The 19466-nt window shown below is 42.7% G+C and overlaps 2 protein-coding genes across 6 annotated transcripts; one reads left to right on the top strand and one right to left on the bottom strand.

Annotated features, from left to right (window-relative positions):
- Positions 1-146: 146 nt before the first annotated feature.
- LOC135494689 (uncharacterized) lies at positions 147-3947 on the bottom strand. Of its 3 annotated transcripts, none has more exons than XM_064782894.1 (3): positions 3886-3947; positions 3235-3411; positions 147-2587 (listed from the first exon to the last, which is right to left on the bottom strand). In XM_064782894.1, the coding sequence occupies exons 2-3, from the start codon at positions 3360-3362 to the stop codon at positions 1396-1398; spliced, it is 1320 nt and encodes a 439-aa protein (XP_064638964.1). In that variant the 5' UTR covers positions 3363-3411; positions 3886-3947; the 3' UTR covers positions 147-1395. The 3 variants fall into 3 exon arrangements, with proteins under 3 accessions (XP_064638964.1, XP_064638965.1, XP_064638966.1); XM_064782895.1 differs by having other exon boundaries at positions 3853-3929; XM_064782896.1 differs by lacking the exon at positions 3886-3947 and adding an exon at positions 3604-3656.
- Positions 3948-4002: 55 nt separating this feature from the next.
- LOC135494723 (BRCA2-interacting transcriptional repressor EMSY-like) lies at positions 4003-18041 on the top strand. Of its 3 annotated transcripts, none has more exons than XM_064782972.1 (20): positions 4003-4073; positions 4775-4948; positions 5536-5786; positions 6020-6411; positions 6766-7018; positions 7363-7584; positions 8124-8276; positions 8815-9083; positions 9357-9494; positions 10124-10286; positions 10585-10794; positions 11009-11103; positions 11470-11911; positions 12085-12248; positions 12755-12902; positions 13108-13314; positions 13467-13546; positions 13784-13948; positions 14708-14776; positions 15635-18041. In XM_064782972.1, the coding sequence occupies exons 2-20, from the start codon at positions 4788-4790 to the stop codon at positions 15704-15706; spliced, it is 3654 nt and encodes a 1217-aa protein (XP_064639042.1). In that variant the 5' UTR covers positions 4003-4073; positions 4775-4787; the 3' UTR covers positions 15707-18041. The 3 variants fall into 3 exon arrangements, with proteins under 3 accessions (XP_064639042.1, XP_064639041.1, XP_064639043.1); XM_064782971.1 differs by having other exon boundaries at positions 9357-9509; XM_064782973.1 differs by lacking the exon at positions 14708-14776 and having other exon boundaries at positions 9357-9509.
- Positions 18042-19466: the final 1425 nt, after the last annotated feature.

Here is a 19466-nt window from a genome sequence, read left to right as displayed (position 1 = left end):
TTTCACAACTTGTGTTGTGTGACCAAGCTGGAGAGTGTCCATACATCTCATGCAGTTTGAAAAATCCAGAGACATCCCTATAGTTCATTATAAAATGCCCCAAAGACAGAAAAAAACAACAACAACTTTGTTTAACCTTCTTTATTTCAAAACTTAATTTCTATCAACAACCAACACACTGGTTCCTCAAATGGAATACACTGATTATAGGCAACAAATTGCATACAGATAACATTCGAGCATGCATGGTATTCCTTATGACAAACAGTGTCGCCTGGCGTTAGAAAAGGAAATAGATATAGATGGACGAACATTAAATATACAGTGCAAATGTGAACGAACAGTGTAGGCCCTACCCTTTTAATTGATAGAATTTCTTGCATACAGATCTGACATGTCTTCAGTACATTGCCCAGAACTGGTATATTCAATTTAATGAACCAGTGTAACAATCAATTCCGCACACATGCGACATATATTGGCAATTAAAGCAACAGCAGTCTTTTGTGAAATCTAATGCAATTCTCTTGTTTATAAAGTATACACAAACATGTAGAACAACACTTAACATCTAAAATTAAAAAATTTCTGATAAATTAACTTTTCACTATTTGGTATGGCACTGACCAATAAACTGGTTTAAGCACAAAATGGCCCAGGAGTTCTAAAGAATACACCAACCAATTTCTGATGACACAACTTGAGAATGCTTTCGATAATCTGTGTCAGACAGCGACAGTCAATCCAAGTTATAATGGATATCTGATTGTAAAGTTGTAAAAATTATTTTGCAAGCCACAAATAATCATATTAAATGCAACGGTCAATGTAAACCATGTCATGCCTGTACCCCCACCCCACCCCTGGTCAGGCTATCGACACTTGGTAGACATTTGGCAAAGGCACAGATTGAGCAACCAGGCTCTGGTCCCGTAAAATTTGTTATAACTGTGATTGACTGCACAAGTAAATATAAAGATCGAGACAGTGAGAAACAAAACCATGGCACTGAAAAATCACTAAGAAGATGACCTTTTCAGGAGACCTTACAATTACACGTACATTAAGTTCACAGCCTCGAGTTTAACCAAGGTTAGATGCCCTCCAAAATGGCCTTTGTTCCCTCTGAAATGATCTTTCACAATGAATACTTTGGGCAAAATGGCTCCAAAAATGGTGGCCTGATAATTTTTGAATTCCAGGCCCGAAAAAATGCTAACTGGCATAATTATCTTTGGTCCCATGAGTCAGTAGTAATAGACAGGTTTTGCAGTCCATACAAACGACGAGGTACAATGGTCCATCGTGTCATCACGTCCATTGCTAATTCATTTACAATGGTTTTAGACGCCTCCCCGTCAATGATGCAGTTTAATTCAAATTTTTCAGCACTTTTTAATGATAAAATGGTTCAGAAGTTGGCTTCAACAACTGACCTCCACCAGTATTAGTTGAATTAAGTAGCCCTTGCCTGTGTATTAAGAAGATTTCTTCAAACTTTTTGTAGATTATTAAATCTGCTTCAAAAAACTTCATGAGCTTTGCATCATTCAATAAATGCTTCCATCTTATATTTCCATCATCTAGTAGTTTCCCACTCAAACCCTTACATTCTGTGATATTCCGACCAAGGAATTTCTGAAAGAGTAACATCGTAATTTGGGGATGTTCCATCAAACCACCTCCCTTGAACCCAGTGATATAATGGATGACTAAGTCTAAGTACCTCTTATAAGTGTCTTTACCAAATCGTTGTTTTTTATTGGGGGGCACTGCACAGATATCATCTTCTGCCTTTTTTCTGCATACATCAGTTTGTACCAATAGATTTCTAAAAAGAACATTATCATGGGTGCGGGAAAAATCATAAAATGTCATATTGGAGTGGAAATGTTCCTTTTGGCATATTTCTGGCAAACTTGTATTTTTCTTGCATAGTTGAAATAGCGTCATCAGATATCTCACAGGATGTGACACAAGAAAATATCTCGTACATAATTTCGAGCTTTCTTCACACAAGCTTTTTTGCACAGGAATGTTAAATATCAAACGTTTCGAGGCACTGATAGGAAAGTCCCTCAACCTGTGATCCCGTTGCCTCAGTTTTTGTCTCAATTTCATGCGCATCTGATCACTTCTCTGTAAACAATCTCGGAATGGAATGATTATTGGATCATTGATATGGAACACAATTCTGCTATGAATCTCATGTGATTTTAAATTCTCCTCATTCCTTGAAAACCTTGTTGATGTGCTCGTGTCATAACTTGCACTTGTGGTAGGTTTACTATTGTGATTTCGAACAAATGCTTTCCTGCCAACATTTAATGCCTCTACATGCTTTTCTTTCTCACCATTCCGCCTGCGATTTAAACCAGCAAAACTCCTGAACAATGCCGTCGTTTCTTCCTGTCCTTTTGTGGGCAAAGCCCTTGAATTCTTTCTAGCATCTTTGGTTGTACCATATAAAGTGACATTCTCATAATTTATTGTCGTACTAGACACAAAATGGACGGTTATCTCTTTATTGTGAAAACTTCTTCGAAATCTTTTGGGTGCGACACTGCTGAACCATCCCCAATATGTCCTGCAATTAGAAAAGAATTATTTGAGATGTCTAAGGACTTTCCCACAGTGTCACCATATTTTTCAAGTTCAGCAGCTTCGGTAGTAGCAGCAGTCTATTACAGGCAGTATTCAACTTGCCTTTCACCCAGTTCATCAATATGACCACCGCGCTTTCAAGGATAGCGCATGACACAGATATACCTGCTTCTTCTCAGGTTCCAAATAAAAAATAGAACTGCTTCTTATGTGAGCACTGTTTGGCGCACTGAGATCAACTGAATGGTGTTTCTAAGTAGATCGCGGATCAGGTGGACAGTGCAGCTCATAGCAGGTCTGCAGGTATATGGAGATGAAGAATGCTTTCATTTTAAATGAACTGCTGAAGCTTTGGCCAATTTCAGATGGCACAGTGACAGCTAGGGAAAGAAGAAGAATTGGATATACACGTTATGAGCCAAAGCCCCGATATATCTCTGTACCAGGCAATTTCATACAGTGCAGAAATAGGCTGGGATATCAACCAAGTGTTCAGCAGGGACCACAGCAGAGACTTCAGGCATTACCTCCCCCATTCTCAACGAGGCTTTTCCTTATACTCCCTCTATGGCATATTTCCAAGATGAGGTACAGGTCAAAAATGTCTGAATCTCAGGAGGATATACCTACCCATACTTATCAACTTCAGCGACATATGAAATGACGGTGAGAACTGTGAAGAACGTCAGGACCCCAAGGCACAATCTCAGATTGAAGTTTGTGAAGTTGTTCACACCAATCAGCATGTAGTTGTTCATTCTGGTGGACGGAGAGCATTATGACGAACTGATGAATGGCCCATCAATTCTGAAATTGAGAACTGAGAATTTTAGGAAACTGGGTTGAGTTGTGATTGAGTACACTGAGCTCTGGGCCCCGGCTCTCATCCTCTGGTCGTACGGCTTTTTTTTAAAAATAAGATGTTTTTCAAAATCGGTGATGTGTTTTTAAGAAATGGGAAAATGAACCATCATTGACTCCAGCATAACTGTGACTGACACTGCGACTGACTCCCAGCAATCATGTCGATCCCAGGGCCACACCCAACAACCCCTTAGTACATGACATGCATGACCAACTCTACTACCATGATCATACGTCCGACAAACGGTTGAATAGGACCCTCAGACAGAAAATGCACATATGTACTGTTCCTTTTGTCGGACAGAATAAAGTACTCGGTTTTAGGACCATTGAAGACGTTCAAAAACCGACGAAATTGCACAAAATGTATCATTTGAATTTTACCTGCTGGGAAAGAAGAAAGTTTACACTAATTACCATTTAAAATCAGGAGAATGTGCCAGCAATCTCCCGGTCTTCGGTCCTATTTCGAATTTTAGATAGACCCATTGAAATTCTATTAGTGCGCATGCTCAGATTTCCCGCCATCTTGCTCCTTTTCAAAGAAAAGATGGTTCCGAATTTTTACACTTGAATTATGTCAAATATTTGCAAGTGGAAAAAAGGTAAAGCAGTGTCACCTAGATGAGAACAATTTCATAATAATATTTTATTTGCATGCCCATTTTTGTGACAATCTGTAAGCCAGTTTTTCTGAAAATCGAGTTCGAAGTGGAAGAAAAAGTCTTGACAGTCGAAAATTTTGGCCGCCATCATGGCGGTCGGTGAGCTCAAGTTTTCGACGAAGGAATTTTCGTCACAACTTCATTCGTTTCGGCGGTTATCAAAACATTTCATCGAGCAATGTATCCACGATATTGTTTAGTACAGTTCAATGCACAACACGGTGGCATCTTTTATTCATTTCTCCGTTGTATTTCCTGTCGAAAAGAGTGAAAATGTTGGTGCAAAAAAGTTTTCGCGACTGCTGGCGCCATCTTTCGGCGGGGCTATTTGGGGAAGGAGCACATTGATATTGGCATTTAGTGTTCTGTATTTCTTTTGTTGTCTTATCTTAATAATGAGACAACTATGGGAGTTTGTTTTACCTATTGGAGAGCTCATTGAGGGTCTTATACAACAATTCAGATGTCAATATTATGCGGGAAAAGAGATGAAGTGAAGACAGAATAAAAGATTTGGGGGGGGGTCGGAGATATTGCAGCATGTGTACCATTTTATACTAGGTGAAAAAATATAACCACTTTGACTTGGAAATTTCCAACGAGTACAATAATTCACGATTGTCAAACTTTTCTTCTTTCAGATCTGTGAACAAAATGTGGCCGAAATTGCTTGACCTCTCTCGAGAGGATTCTAAGCGCATCTTGCGCAGAGTTGAACTTGACGCCTACTCGGGCGTGGTGTCTGCCTTCAGAGCACAAGGTGATCTGACAAAGGACAAAAAGAAGCTTCTACAAGAATTACAGCATATTCTCAGGTAGAAATAACATTTCCAAATTGACTCTTTATTGATATTTTGTTTCGACACTGCTTGTCTTTTGTAAAAAAAGTACAATGTAATTGAAAGTTAGCAGATAATATGAAGAAATTGTTAGTGAAGTTGTAAATCCATGAGCTTCTTCTCTTGCGTTCAGTCATCAGAACATTTGAGATGCAAGCTGACAGTCCGTCCAATTTTGGTTAGGTAGTCGACTTTCGGAGAGAATTCCTCTTCGGAGCCTTTCTTCATTTGGCATTCACACTGTGACAGGTGTTCTGAAGTCACCTTTCACTACCACAAATGAGGGCATGAGACCAACCAAGATAAACACCTATTGCTGTTTTGTGTTGCTGCCTTGGTTAAATTGGAGCATTTTTCCTGCCTTTTGTGGGTGGTTTTGCGGAAGTTGAATTCTTGGAAATTATCATGCCGACATGGCAATTTCAATTACTTGAGGAGGAAAAAACCCAAGTGCCATGAGGTTGCTATTGACGACGGTGATGGTGATGATGATGATGAATATTAACCTCAACAATTCCAATCCCTATTGATCACATGACGTAAATTCTATGCAATTTTTTCAGTATATCAACTGAGCGCCATCGTGCTGAGGTCAGAAGAGCTGTGAATGATGAAAAGCTGACCACTGTTGCAGACAGTTTGTCGTCGACAAATATCAGTTCGGAATGGCTGATAGAAGGACGGCGCCTCATTCCGTTGATGCCAAGGCTCGTGCCGCAGACGGCGTTCACCGGACTGGCGAATAATGCAGCAACGATGCAGCTTGAGAAGAATGCAATAATGCCGTCGCCTTCATCAACAGGTTGTAAAGATGGTGAGTTGGTGGAGGTTTGCAAACATGGGGGGCAAAAAGCGTGCATACTCATTTGTTTTAAGATAACATCATACAGGGATGTCAAATTTCCGATTATAATTGTAGCACCTTACCTAACTTAATTGAAGAATTCTTCCCGTTCACAGTAACTTTTTTAATTTATTGATACAATGATTGACTGTCCCCCAGTTACGCTAGCACCATGTAGAAGGCAAGTTTCCCTCCCTTTTCAGCATTTGGACAAATTATATCGGTGTCTACTCCTGCTACGACACCCACAGCCACCGTGGCAAAAGTCGGGAGGCCAGCGAGCCCGACATCAAACGTGGTAGTCCTACCAAGCGGGATGTCCATCCACATCAAAGGCGGCCTCAACACGGAAGAAGATGATGAAATCCGCGGCAAGAAACGACGACGGAGCAGCTCGGCGGAGGGAATGGTGGCCTTGGCCAATATGGCCAGGACGGCCGGATATCCGATGGCCTCCACGGCACCGAAGCTCCAATATTCTCACCCAGGTTCTATAGTGTCGTCGTCGAATACGATTCAGGGAATCACTCCCATGAAAATCACGTTCACGAAGAGCCCGTCGAGGTCTCACACAACTGTCACTCCTTCACAAAAGGTACAGTTCTCACTTTTTGACACGATTTAAAATTTTCCTCTATGGTGTATAACAAGAACAGTGTTCTCCACAGGGTTTTCTCAAGGTAGGGTGATACCCTTGGTTTTCATGACGTTTTACCAGTGTGCAACACAAGGTAGGGAGGCCCTATAGGAACCCTCTACAAAGTTCTAGAGCAAGGTAGGGTGGGCCACCCTGACAAATAGCCTTGTGGAGAACACTGCAAGAAGGCTCACTTTGTGAAAATTTTATGGTTTTAAGAAATTTTGCGGTTCACAAAAGTAAATGGGCACGAAAATCTCCTGCTTCTCAGTGTCTGTCACTTCTAAATCATCCACTGGCTCTCTATTTTAGGTCATATTGGTGTCTACCAATTCTGTTGCGAATTCACACTCTTCAAGTGTCCTGCAGAAGTCAATGTCTGTGCCTGTTGTGAAATCTTCAGCTGTGACGGTCACCACCACGACGTCTGCTCACATGCAGCCAAAGACGTCTATTTTGATGCCGTCGACGTCGGTGAACTCGTCAGCCAATGGGAACTTAGGAAATATTGGTACCGTGGCGACTTCGAATAATTTAAATGCACCGGGGACTTCCACTTCATCAGGTATGTTGAAATAGCATCGGAAAAAATCATTGAATCAAGCTTCTTCCAATTTGGCTCCCTTCTGTTGTGGGAAATGTTCCGAGACCAAGTTTTGGTCTAAAGAAATCCAGAATAAGGGAGTATTTTGGTACCGAGGTTATGAATAGTAAACCGAGATTTCCAGATCTGTCACAAGGATACAAACTACGAGATGGCCTAGGTCATTGTCAGATACCAAACAGTATGCTAGCAGCAAGTAACTTAAGGTCTAACGATTATTTTCCCTGGCACAATTCCAAAGTTTTTACTACATTGACGCATAACAGTACGTTGGCGGCTTATTCTTCTCTTCATTTTCTTTGCAGCAATCGGAACGTCTGCCACAACGCTTCTGACATCTGCATACAGCTTTGCCAAGACAAAGCCAAAGACGGTCACGCGGCAAAGAACGCCTCCTATCCAAGGAGCGCAGAAACCTGGCGTCGTGATCCCAATGGGGCCTCAATCGTCGTCTAATCCATCACTCCAGGGAATTCAGATTAAGCCGATTAGCAATAAGCCAACAATACAAATAAAACAAGAGGGAGGTTAGTAGAAAAAATATTACTCTTAAGAGGACAGTAGAGAGCATATCTGAAGATGTCAGATATCAGCAGTTAAAAAGTTAAAAGTTAAAGTTTAGGGTTTATAGTCTGATATCAACTACGATATAGGTTATCATCCGTCTTTCAGTTTAACCCCGGTCTGTCCTGAAACCTTTCAGTAGACCATAGATGAGCTGCTCAACCAGCGCTATAATCTGTGCATTTCTGACCGGTACCCATTTATACACCTGGGTGCAGAGAGGCAAGTAAGACAGAGAGACCAGCCTACAGTCTCACGCCGACAGTGGGGATCGAACCCGGGACCTCTTGACCGCTGGTCGAGAGTCCAAGCTACATCACAGCGGCTCCTATATATAGTTGTGATATTAGAAACATCCTGTTGCACTTGGTGGGGTGAGGCTTTGACAGTTATGATTTGAAAAGGTTGTCAAGTCTATAGGAGATAGGGTCAAAGAATATTGCATGTTTTTCGTGGTTCACTTGCTCATGTCATTTCATCGAAATTTATTTCCTACTTCCAGGTATGAAAATCATCACCCATGCCATATCGAACACTCCTGGTAAATTATTACCTAAACCGGCACAATTCTCGCATGGAGGCTCATCACCTGTTGTTGTTGTTTCCAATAGCAACCCTTCTTCCATTGCCATGGTTACCAAAGCCATCTCTTCAGGTATGGTGAAATGTGGTGAGGTTGGGGGGAGACTTGTTCGCGAAAAACGACAAGATTTAAATTTTGTGATTTTGAACAGCAATTTACCTAAGTTACCAATTTTGTCATTGTTGTTCCTGAGGAATTGATTTCTTGACAAAACACTGTATACATACATGCATATCATATTTATGATGATTTCTATAAAGTCTACTGTGTCCGCAGTCAGGGCTAAATACGAAATCTTCTGATGACTATCTTGTTGTCAACATCATCACTTCATATCACCACACGAGGTCGTCAGTATCCTCTGTCAAGTTGCTGCCAAAACGAACTGGGACCTCGTTTGGCGACAGGGCTTTCTCTGCCTGCGCTCCATCTCTATGGAATCAACTCCCATCTCATATTCAGGATGCTTCAGATGTCCTTAAATTCAAATGTCAGTTAAAGACCTGGCTGTACGCGAGGCACTTTGAGGGGGCAGTGCCTTGAGCATGATTTGTTCGGTGGAAAGGCGCCCCACACAAATTTTATAATGTAATGTAATGTAATATTGCAGGTTCATCTCTCGCGGGAAAGGTGCTCAACATAACGACAGCGGGCGGGAAAGTGATCGCCACGACGACCAAAACCACGCCCAACGTAGTGACGGTCAATCCAAAAACGCTGCAGATCACTGGAGTCAAGACGTCGGGCACGTCAACGCCGCTAAAGATGTCGGGCCACATGGGGAACAAGCCGAACGTCATTGTCGTCCAGAAAGCTCATCCAAAACAGGTGCTGTCCCTTACGGGGCAAGGCAAGGCGAGTAACAGCCCTTTTGAAAAGGTGAGAGTGTCTCCCGAAGTTTTGGCGGATCACAGAGAGTCCTTGCAGGGTTTTAAATTTGGTCAGAAAGCTACTTAGATAAGACGTAAGAGATTTTCTCACTTAACCCGCCAAATGTTTTCAAATTGTGTGCAATCATTTAGCCAGAGATCAAATGCTATTATGAGCTATCAGTAGATCTCTTACTTGGACGCAGATGTAGGAAAATGTGTATCCTCAAAAATATAGATGTAAACTTTTTCAGTGATAGATTATTCCTGTTGTCGCTTTCAGGAGTTGGTGAGTTTCATTCAGAAGCAAGACGCACACAAAGTTGAAAAGGTCGGTGGCCAGATGATAAACATTGTGCCATCGGTCGTACGCGTTGAGAAAAAGATTATACAGAAGCCGTCGATTGACCTCACCAAGAAGGTAAGGATAGGACATGTAAGTTATCGTAACAATTTAATATCTGCTTTATTGCACTCGACCGAGATGAGGCTGTCTGTGGATTCAGTTGGCGCATACTGGAAAGAAATACGCTGTGAAGTGATTACTTTCCAGTGCTTCCACTTGGGTTCACAGGCCTCAGCTCTAAGTTAGGCTTTGCTGCACCGATTTTCTGCACAACTTTCCCTTCGTTTTTGCACACGTTTTTCCTAATCTTGTAACTCGTGAGCACAGTAAACCTGAAGATGAGCACATTTTTGCAGTCAGCAAAAATGCTAATGAAATGACATTATTGATTGGGTCGTTTTATAGCTTACTCTCAAAGCAGACGCATTGTTTATGGAAGTAAGTTGTCTGCGGACACGTTTGAGACCTCAAAGCACTTGGCCAAATCTGTCACTGGGTCTGGGTGGCCCTCACAGCATAAGGTGGGGTGGAAAACTTTGGCCTGATCGGAGTCTTAACCCCACTACCTTACCCTTGGATTTTGATTTTGTACTCCAACCAGTAAACCGTCACTGCTGGCCACAAAATAACATCAGTGGGAAGAATTCTGTGCACCCACTGAGTGTTGTCTGACTTCGTTCATTCATTCATTTACTTTTCTGTAGGTTCAGGTTCGTCCTCGGTCAGACAGTGACACATCAGGCAAATCGTCATTACTAGCAGAGCTGATTCATGCAGCTGGGATCGCACCCGATGGTGGATCGGGCTCAAATTCTGGTCCGGGTACCCCAACGATATCAGAAGAAATACCTAGCTCTCAGACTCCAGGTTAGTGTGATTGCTTTTGATTCAAAACAGATGCCTGAAAGGTTTTCCTCAATAGGTGATGCAAATCTTGCTCGAACGACCTTTATTACCAAATGAACACAACATTGTTTCATTGGAGGACTTTAACAACACAGTTTTTCCTACATTCGTCATTATTGAGGGAAAAGGTATCCTTTCTCACTCTCAGGGAAGGCCAGCTCAGCAAGTTGGAAGGCCTGATTGATTCTCGTCAAGCTGGGGAGTCGATTCTCCTTGGGTGAATAACTTATCTATACTATATGTGAATTCCGATTTCCAGGTCAACAACTGCCACTGAACGAGTGGGTCGACTATGATGTGAACCCGGATGACCAGGCATCAGCACAGCCGCAGGAGGGCCTCTCAGCCATCAGGGCCTTGTTAAAAGTGCATAATGCCAGCGGGAGTGAGCAGCCAGCGCGTCAAACCACAGTCGATATCAATCAGTTATCCCAGCTGCAGTTACAACAGGGAGAATTCTTAAATATAGGTATGTGATCGTACTTTTCGGGAGAGTGAGGTGGGTGAGGGTGAAGTGAAGGCCCTGAAGTTTGGTGATAAACTATTCTTGTCTGCCACACAATAAGGTCTTGGTCACCAAGGCGTTTTAGAGTAATAGCTCGCTCAATGCTATAAATGGCTTTATAGTGTTGCGCTTGGAAAAATTGGAAACTTTTGGAAAAATTTATAACTTTCTTTTCCAGACCAAGCTGCCAGTATCCTAAAACAGATGTCTCAGGGCGAATCAAGTTCGAGTAGCTCACAAAATTATGTACAGTATCTTCAGAATCCTTCTCAGGTAAAGTACCTCCACCCATGTGGTCTGTAATCAACAGGACACATGTGATACGCCTTTTACACCCTGAATTTGAAATTATGATTAACCCTTTCACTGTGGTTGAAGTGCATAGCACGTCATGTTCATGGCCCATGATCTTCCAGCACTTGGTTGCACCCTCTTCAATATACTGTACTTATGGGGAAAATGGAAAGCATGTGATCCAAACCTCTCCAAATATAAAGTTTTAGAGCAGATAGATTCAGCAACTTCTAAAATCAGTATTTCAATGGAGAAAAGGTGGTTGTACAAATTTAACGGAGGAAGAAGTGTCGTTGAATTCTAACTGAGGTGTTGATGTAATTTTTTGTCTCATCTCCGTCACAGGCAGAGGAGCAGCAGACCAAAGTCATTGTCATGAACACAACAAACAATAACCCATCGCAATCGGAGGTATCGAGTGAACTTGACCCACAAACTGGTTTATTCATGCCCTCGTCGGGGCGTATTAAAGTGCTCGAACAATCGGATAAAACAGAGGCAAAAACAAAAGCAGACGGTTCGAAACAGCCAATGGATATTTTTAGTAGTGCAATAGCGGAAGCTCAAATAGACTTAGATACGTATCAATTCGATATGGACGACGAGGAGAACTTACGGAAATTTCAAAGTCCGCAAGTTATGGAGATGTTGAATCAAATCGAAGGGAACACGATAGACCAGCCGGCTCAACAGGGGATGGTTAGTGTTTTAACGGGGAGTTCGTCGAGTAGCGTGGTATCGCAGGCGAATACAACATTGGTGACGTCAGCGGCGCCATCGTCGCAAGGTAAGCAAACTATTTAAGTTACCTACTCCGGGGGAAATGATAGCTCTGATAGTTTCTACAGTCACGTCACAGCCTAACCTAGTACCGAGTCGGCCTGCGAGGTCCAGCAGGGCCTGGGTGATGCCAAGCAGGTCATCATTAAGTAAACTGACTCAACTGTTTCTTATTTCTAGCTTCGACCACAGTGACGTCACAGCCAAACCAAGTGGCGACGAGTCGACCTGTGGAGGTCCAGCAAGGCCAGGGTGATGCCAAACAAACGTACATCACATTTCAAGAGGTCTCGCAAGGACCAAATAGTGAAGTTGTTGCCATAGTCTCAAGGGGGAATGTTCAGGTAGGTTTCCTTGCATCAATGTGGCTGCTGTTGATTTGTTTAGCCAAAATATGGCATATTTACTGAGACCTGAAGCATCTGTTGACCGACAAGATTACCTATAGATGTGCTTTCATCTCTTTAACATCACGCTCCTCTAGCAGATGGGTCAGCCTGCCCAAGCTATGCCTTTTATGGGAAAAAACTGGTGTGGGTGGAATGGGCGTGTGCTTTCCTTCTCTATTACTGAACCAGCCTCTCAGAGTGGTGCAGTGGAGACAACATCGCCTATCACCACTGGCATCCCGGGTTCCATTCCCACTCTCACTCGCTCCTGGTATACTCATGTGATAGAAAGCAACTCTTCCACTGGTTGGGTTCCTCAGGGGTCTACGTTTTCCTCCTACTGACATTAAAATTGCCCAATATTGTTTACAGGGATAATAATGTCCTACTTGACACTCGGATCTCAACTCAACATTCACTTCACTCGCTAACAAAAACCGTCTTTGATTGATCTGTTACAGGTGATAGAACAGCCAATAGTAGCTAGAAATGTCGCCGTGACGGTTGAACCAAGCGGTTTAGACGCTTCTCACATGAAGATGGAAGACTTCACTAGTCAGCGGTTGGATTCACGGCAGGAGGTCGACGATGGAGGATTCAGTGAAGAGGGTATGTATCACCCCTGGAGCATCCGTTCCCCAGCTTGTTGAGAATCTGGCAGGCGTTCCATCTTGCAAAGATGGCCTGTGTGGTGTAGTTCCCATGTCATGGTAAAAGAAGTTTTGGTCAAAATTACAAATTTCAGCTTCCTGTACGTCTTTTCATGCAGCGCAAAGTCATCGTCACATTCTAAATTTTGTTCTTTCTCCTGCAGAAAGTAGTTCCGACAGCCAACACGACGTGCGACTCAGCAAGCGAAAGCGGAAACCACCAGCAGCCATAGACGACAGTCCGCCCCCTCCACCGTCGTTAGGGGGGTGGGTGCGAGCAGCCTTGGGATTATTACAACGGGTGGCAAAATACCGAGGCACGAATCGAGAGAAGGGCGAAATCAATGCAGCTGCGTGGTTCTTGAGGCCAGGTAAGTGAAGAGATTTGGAGCGTTTTCCGTTTTTCTGCTCCTGGAAAGGATTTAATTCAAGAGTAGTATTGGAAGGAGCTATGTCAAAGACCAAGAGGGTCATGGCCCCACCCTAGATTTACGTCTTGAATAACCAACCTTTCTGGTTTCAGTGGATCCTAATGATGCACCTGGCTATTACGAAATCGTCAAAACTCCAATGGATTTCAGCACAATAAGGAGAAAACTCGAGGTAAGGACACTTTCATCCGATCTGTTGCTCTTGCGTCAGGGAGAGGTCAGATTAGATCAGGATTAGAGAGGTCAAATTCAATGAAAAATACCATTTTGGGACCAAACTTAGTGTCCTTAAAAGAGAGGTGTCTGCTGTGTTCCACTGCATATCATTGAGATTGGCCAAAAAATCTGAAGGGCAGATCCAACGTTGCTGAACACTTCAAATGTTAACTGTTCCGTCAATCTTTTTCAGACCGGTCAGTACTCAACGATAGAAGACTTCCACCACGATATGGTATTAATACGCGACAACTGTTACCTATATAACCCACCTGACCATGAAGTACGCCGGGACTGTGACGACGTTTATAGGTTTTATATTCCCGAATACGAGAGAATGGTCGACCGATTACGGAAGGTTTGTGGAAGTTCTATATCTTTACCTCATCTTTTCGAAACTCTAAGTGGTAATACTAGCATGGTGAAAAGCACGAGGCCTTACATTCAAGTGGATCTGTCAACTTCAATTTTGGAACCTTGTCTATTAAGGCAAGCTTTTGCCAGATGGCTACAATTTCCTGAGTTGAAGCTGTGCCGTGACGCTGCTCATAAGTTTTTCCTGCAAACTCTCAGTTTTTGCATGGATGGTCTTTGTGTTGTCCAGCATGTCTTTGTTTTGTTTTTCTTTATCCGTCTTTGCTGCCTCTAGTATTAACTTTCTGTTGGCCTCGTTTCGTTTATTTTCCAATGGGCTCAATTGTTCTCTGAAAAGCACAATACAACAAGAAAGTTGGTTCACGTGATCGCAATCGCATTTTCGCGGCGTCTTGCGTGATGAGCAACTGCCAACCTTGATAAAAAAACTTAAGCGCTGGGCAAGATTCCCTGCATTATCTGCATATGATGAAATTCCCCATAATAGTGTCTTTAATTTTGGCTGTTCTAAAAAAGTGTATCCTATTAGTTCACCTTAAACTGGAAATAGTGATCTTTCTAATGAAATTTTTAATTTTTGCTGTCCTAAAAAAGCGTATCCTATTAGTTCACCTAAAACTGGAAATAGTGATCTTTCTAATGAAAGCTATTCTCAAAAGAGGTCACTGAAGTATTCCCACATCCTGACTTATTTCTTACCTCTATATCCTGCATTACCCATTTTGGTTTTATTTAACTTCAGGAGCCTGCTATGTACCTCGTGCCACAACCAAACGTACAGACGCTTTTACAACAATATGACGCCGTAGAGGTACATGAAATCATTTCAAAATCTAAACCAATAACTCAAATTACTGCTTTATGTCTAATCCATAACATCCACGTTTTCTTCTTCATGCGACGTTGCGACCTCACCTTCGTTCCGCAACATTTTTACCTGAGTTGTCACTATTGTGACCATTTGATGCCATCTTTTGGTCATTCCGTGTCAATTCACTCGAAAATCGAACTGACACGGAACCTGAGAATGACCCGTTGACTGGTCAGATGCAAGCCTTAGCAGGTCTATCCACCCGGATGGTCCTTGGGCCTCTTCCATCCACCTCATCAAGTGCCTCCTTATTCAGCAGAGTATCTCTTTATAAAAAAATCTCTCACTTGGGCAAGACATTGCAGTTGTCATTGTCCTTTGAAAGAGACACAGCCCAGGTTCCCCAAGTAACCTAAAATTAGTTAACCCCTAACATCCTCTTTAAGCCCACTACTCTTATTCCTAAGTGTTCTTTTTAACCTTAACATTCACCCTGCTTTCCTCTGTGTTAATGACCATGCCTTGCTTTATTCAAAACGATTTTGTTTCCTGCTTCTGAATGTTGTGATCTATGTAAGCTCGAAATGAAGAGGGTGTACTGTACTGATCTTGACATCTGACTTGCACTCGAAGGCTCAGGAAATTGAACCCAAGGCTGTCTTCGTTGAGATACCAAAACCCTCGAGTGCGGAGCTAAAAGGGTTTTCTCGTAATTATCAGTTTTAACTTACAGCCTAACGGATAAGGCAGGTCTCATGATCCTAGTTGGAAAGTGTGTGTATTCCCGCTACAGCATAGCAGAAAACTTGCTTGATTATAATCTCCTTCACCTTTGCTTGACTTCTGTTCTATTTGCAGGCTGGAATGGTGTCGCCTGTGTCGAAAAAGCCACGCTTGGAGACGAAAAGCCCCATTAAACTTGTGCCGTGATAATACGTGGACACGTCAGATGTTCAAATACTCATGAATTGTTGTGGACGTGTTGTGAGGTCAACTTCCAACCTGCTGTCAGGTGTTTTGAAAGAATGTGGAATGATCGGAATCAGGGCCAATAGAGACGGGATTTCGAAATAGTAGGACTACGGTCGCAAGTCATTAGATATTCACCTTTGTGTACCGAAGTTGGCTACATAGCAACCTGCTCTCCTATTTTGGTGAAGAAACGTTATGAACTTTTGCTGGGCAACTTCAAAATACTTGGACGGACCTCAGATGGACTATGGTTGCAAGTCATAAGACATTTGCCTGTAAATGGGTTATGAGATTTTAGAAATATCATCCTGAGCTAGTTGAACTCGAGACGGACTGTTAAGCGTGGAGTGCTGAAAGTAATTCTTCTCGAAGATGTTTTTAATGGTGGTATGGCGAAATCGTGAACACGCTGCTCTTTCCGTGAAAGAGTTTGTAGTTACCTATCGTTTTAAATAGGCTGAATGTTTGAGGTTACTCTGAATGATGTTGACGTTTGGAAAGACGTCGATCTCTTATCTCGTTTTGGAGTATTTGATTCAATATTGCCCGGTGTTTTGTGACAAGTCTCCTTGTTTTAAAGAATTCCCAGCCAATCCCAGAATCGTATAGTTTTTGAAGTAACCCCCTGTTTTGTTCATGTGTTGAACTGTTCGAATATCAGTGTATTGTTTTTTGGCTCTAATTTTCTGAGCATGTGTGACCCGAAATCTTGGCTTTGGCCTTTCGAGGATTTCAATGAATTTTGTATCTTGTGAATGCCTGCACACAGACTATAAAGGCTTGAAGATAAGTCCAATTTGAAAGTGACAACCTACAGTCTACACAGGGTAAAACGAACTTGTATCAAACATCGGCAATTAAACATGGACTTGCATATTACTTTGGGCATTTGCAGAAATGAAGGGAGATTTTTTATAGCAGGAAATTGCGAGGTTTTGGTACAAAACTTAAAATGAATATATTTGTACATTGTAAACATGTAAATAGGAGCCTTCCACTGCCTTTATGATCCTGTAAATATTGTATTATTTTTATACATGTAGTGAAATCCTCTCTCCACTGTTATCTGTCTCTTTCATTATTCATCTCTAGTTCGATGTAAAGGAACTTTGGTCGCAGTCGTTGCAGACTCCAGTAAGTCTCTACACTCGGTACACATTCGCCCACTCGTTTGAACAAGGGACTTCATGTGGCACATTTGACCATGGTCCGAGACAGAATGTGAGAGCTGTACAGTTATAGCCCTGGTACAATGGGTGATATGAATAAAGACTAGCAAATGCTTTTATCTAAAACTCCATGTACATTCACACTAGGCCTTTCTGTACAAAATTGAAGTAAAAGCATTTGCTAGTCTTTATTCATATCACCCAATGATAGATAGCCTCTGTGTGCACTGTCTATTACCAGCTGGTTTCTTCACCGTGGGGCTACAATTTTACCAGGGCCGTACTTATGCAACTTTACGCATAAGTGTACACTCACTGTGGCCAGGCTTATGAAAGGTTGTTGGCATTTTGTCTTGTTCTTTGTGAGGGATTATCTGTTGAGTTTAATATTCTTAGTCTTGTCCCTTTGATGTAATTATCAGGAGCAAAAACTTGTCTGGCGAAACAACTTTGTCTTCACATCTATTTCACCGGGCTGATTTTAAAATGATTCATATTTGGGAAATGTGTTCAAAATTTCATGGTTTCAGTTCGGAAAAACAGGCAGCAGTCACTTTAAATGATTTATGATAGAAAATAGGGCCATCTTCTGGTTATATCAAAGTCGAGTAAATCAAAAAAGGATTAGCTCAGAACTAAAAATGTGGTAACAGGCATTTTCATGTGCTGAGGTAAATGGAAGTACATGTTAGTTGGCCCCTGCTAGATGAACAGTACGTTATTTTGTTGGAAGGCTCCATCAACACAGCTAATCAACATTAAAAAAGTGCTCCCAGGACTGGTAAGCTGTGAGGTCTGTCTGATACTTGGCAAGCTTGGGAAGAGATATCCAGGGTGACAATGAGAAGGCGAGCTTTCAGCCATATACCTCGAGCACAATTATGTTTTTTCTCGATCCAACTTGGTATTTATCCAAAAGATGGCCCCATCTAATGTGAATATGTTCTCAAATGATCTGTTCTTAAAGTTTATTCAAATGAATATTGATCCTGAGTTTATAATTCATTAGGTTAGGAACGATGGCTTTCTAATCATCAATGTTATTGTGAAATTTTATACTGTACATTTGCATGAAATACTGTGTACATTTATTTTGTAATAAACCATGAACTATATAAAAGAAATGCTCTGTTTCGAGTTTGATTACAATATTATTAAAATGTCCGTACTCTCCCAACCAAAGTGGGTATCTCAGCAAACATTGTGAGAGTGTTGAGGCAGTCACAGCCAAATCAAATAGGGCCTGCTTGCTTCATGGTCTTACCTATCCTGTGAGAGAGTTGTGACAGTCGGGGGGCCTGGCTGATCCAGTTTTGTCACACCCGGCAAGCATAGATCAAGAGATTATGCTTGCTTATGGTGAGAGAAGTGAAGCATTCACAACCAGACAGAATCGAACCTGGCAGCTCAACAGTCTTCAATATGATGTTAGAGCTGAGACAGTCGCAACCAAGCTGAATCGCACAAGGCTGCTCCACCGTCTTCCTACAGTGAGATGGCTAAGACAGTCACAACCAGGCCGAATCGGACCTGGCAGCTACACTATATTGCAAACACATTGCGGAGGAGGAAACAGTCACAACCAAGCTGAATCGCACAAGGCTGCTCCACCGTCTTCCTAAACACAGTGAGATGGCTAAGACAGTCACAACCAAGCTGAATCGGACCTGGCTGCTCCACCATCTTGCCAAGACAGTGAGGAGGATGAGACAGTCACAGCAATGCCGAATCGGACCTGGCTGCTCCACCGTCATGCTCTTAAAATGGTGAGATGGCTGAGACAGTCACACCTAGGCCGAATGAGACCTTGCTGCTCCACCATCTTGCTATGAACACTGTGAGATGGCTGAGACAATCACAGCCAGGCCGAGTCGGACCTGGCTGTTCCACCGTCTTGCTATTAAAACAGTGAGAGGGATGAGACAATCACAACCAAACCGAATGGGACCCGGCTGCTCCACCGTCATGCTATTAAAACGGTGAGATGGCTGAGACAGTCACACCCAGGCCGAATCGGATCTAGCAGTTCCATTGCGGAGGAGGAAACAGTCACAATCAGGCTGAATCGGAGTTGGCTGCTCTACCATTTTGCCAACACAGGGAGAGCTCGATGAGACAATCACAACCAGGCCTATTAACACGGTAAGATGGCTGAGACAGTCACAGCAAGGCTGAATGGGACCTTGCTGCTCCACCGTCTTGCTATTAACACGGTTGGATGGCTGAGACAGTCACAGCAAGGCCGAATGGGACCTAGCTGCTCCACCATCTTGCTATTAACAGTGTGAGGGATGAAACGTTCATCATCAGACCGAATCGGACCTGGCTGCTCCACCATCTTGCTATTAACACGGTGAGAGGGATGAAACGTTCATAATCAGGCCGAATCGGACCTAGCGGCTCCACCGTCTTGCTATTAACATGGTGAGATGGATGAGACAATCACAACCAGGCCGAGTCAGACCTGGCTGCTCCACCGTCTTGCTTTTAACACGGTGAGATGGCCGAGACAGTCACAACCAGGCCGAGTCGGACCTGGCTGCTCCACC

Source organism: Lineus longissimus, chromosome 10 (assembly GCF_910592395.1).
Source record: "Lineus longissimus chromosome 10, tnLinLong1.2, whole genome shotgun sequence".
Classification (NCBI taxonomy): Eukaryota; Metazoa; Nemertea; class Pilidiophora; order Heteronemertea; family Lineidae; genus Lineus; species Lineus longissimus.
This window is presented reverse-complemented; position numbering and strand designations above follow the sequence as displayed.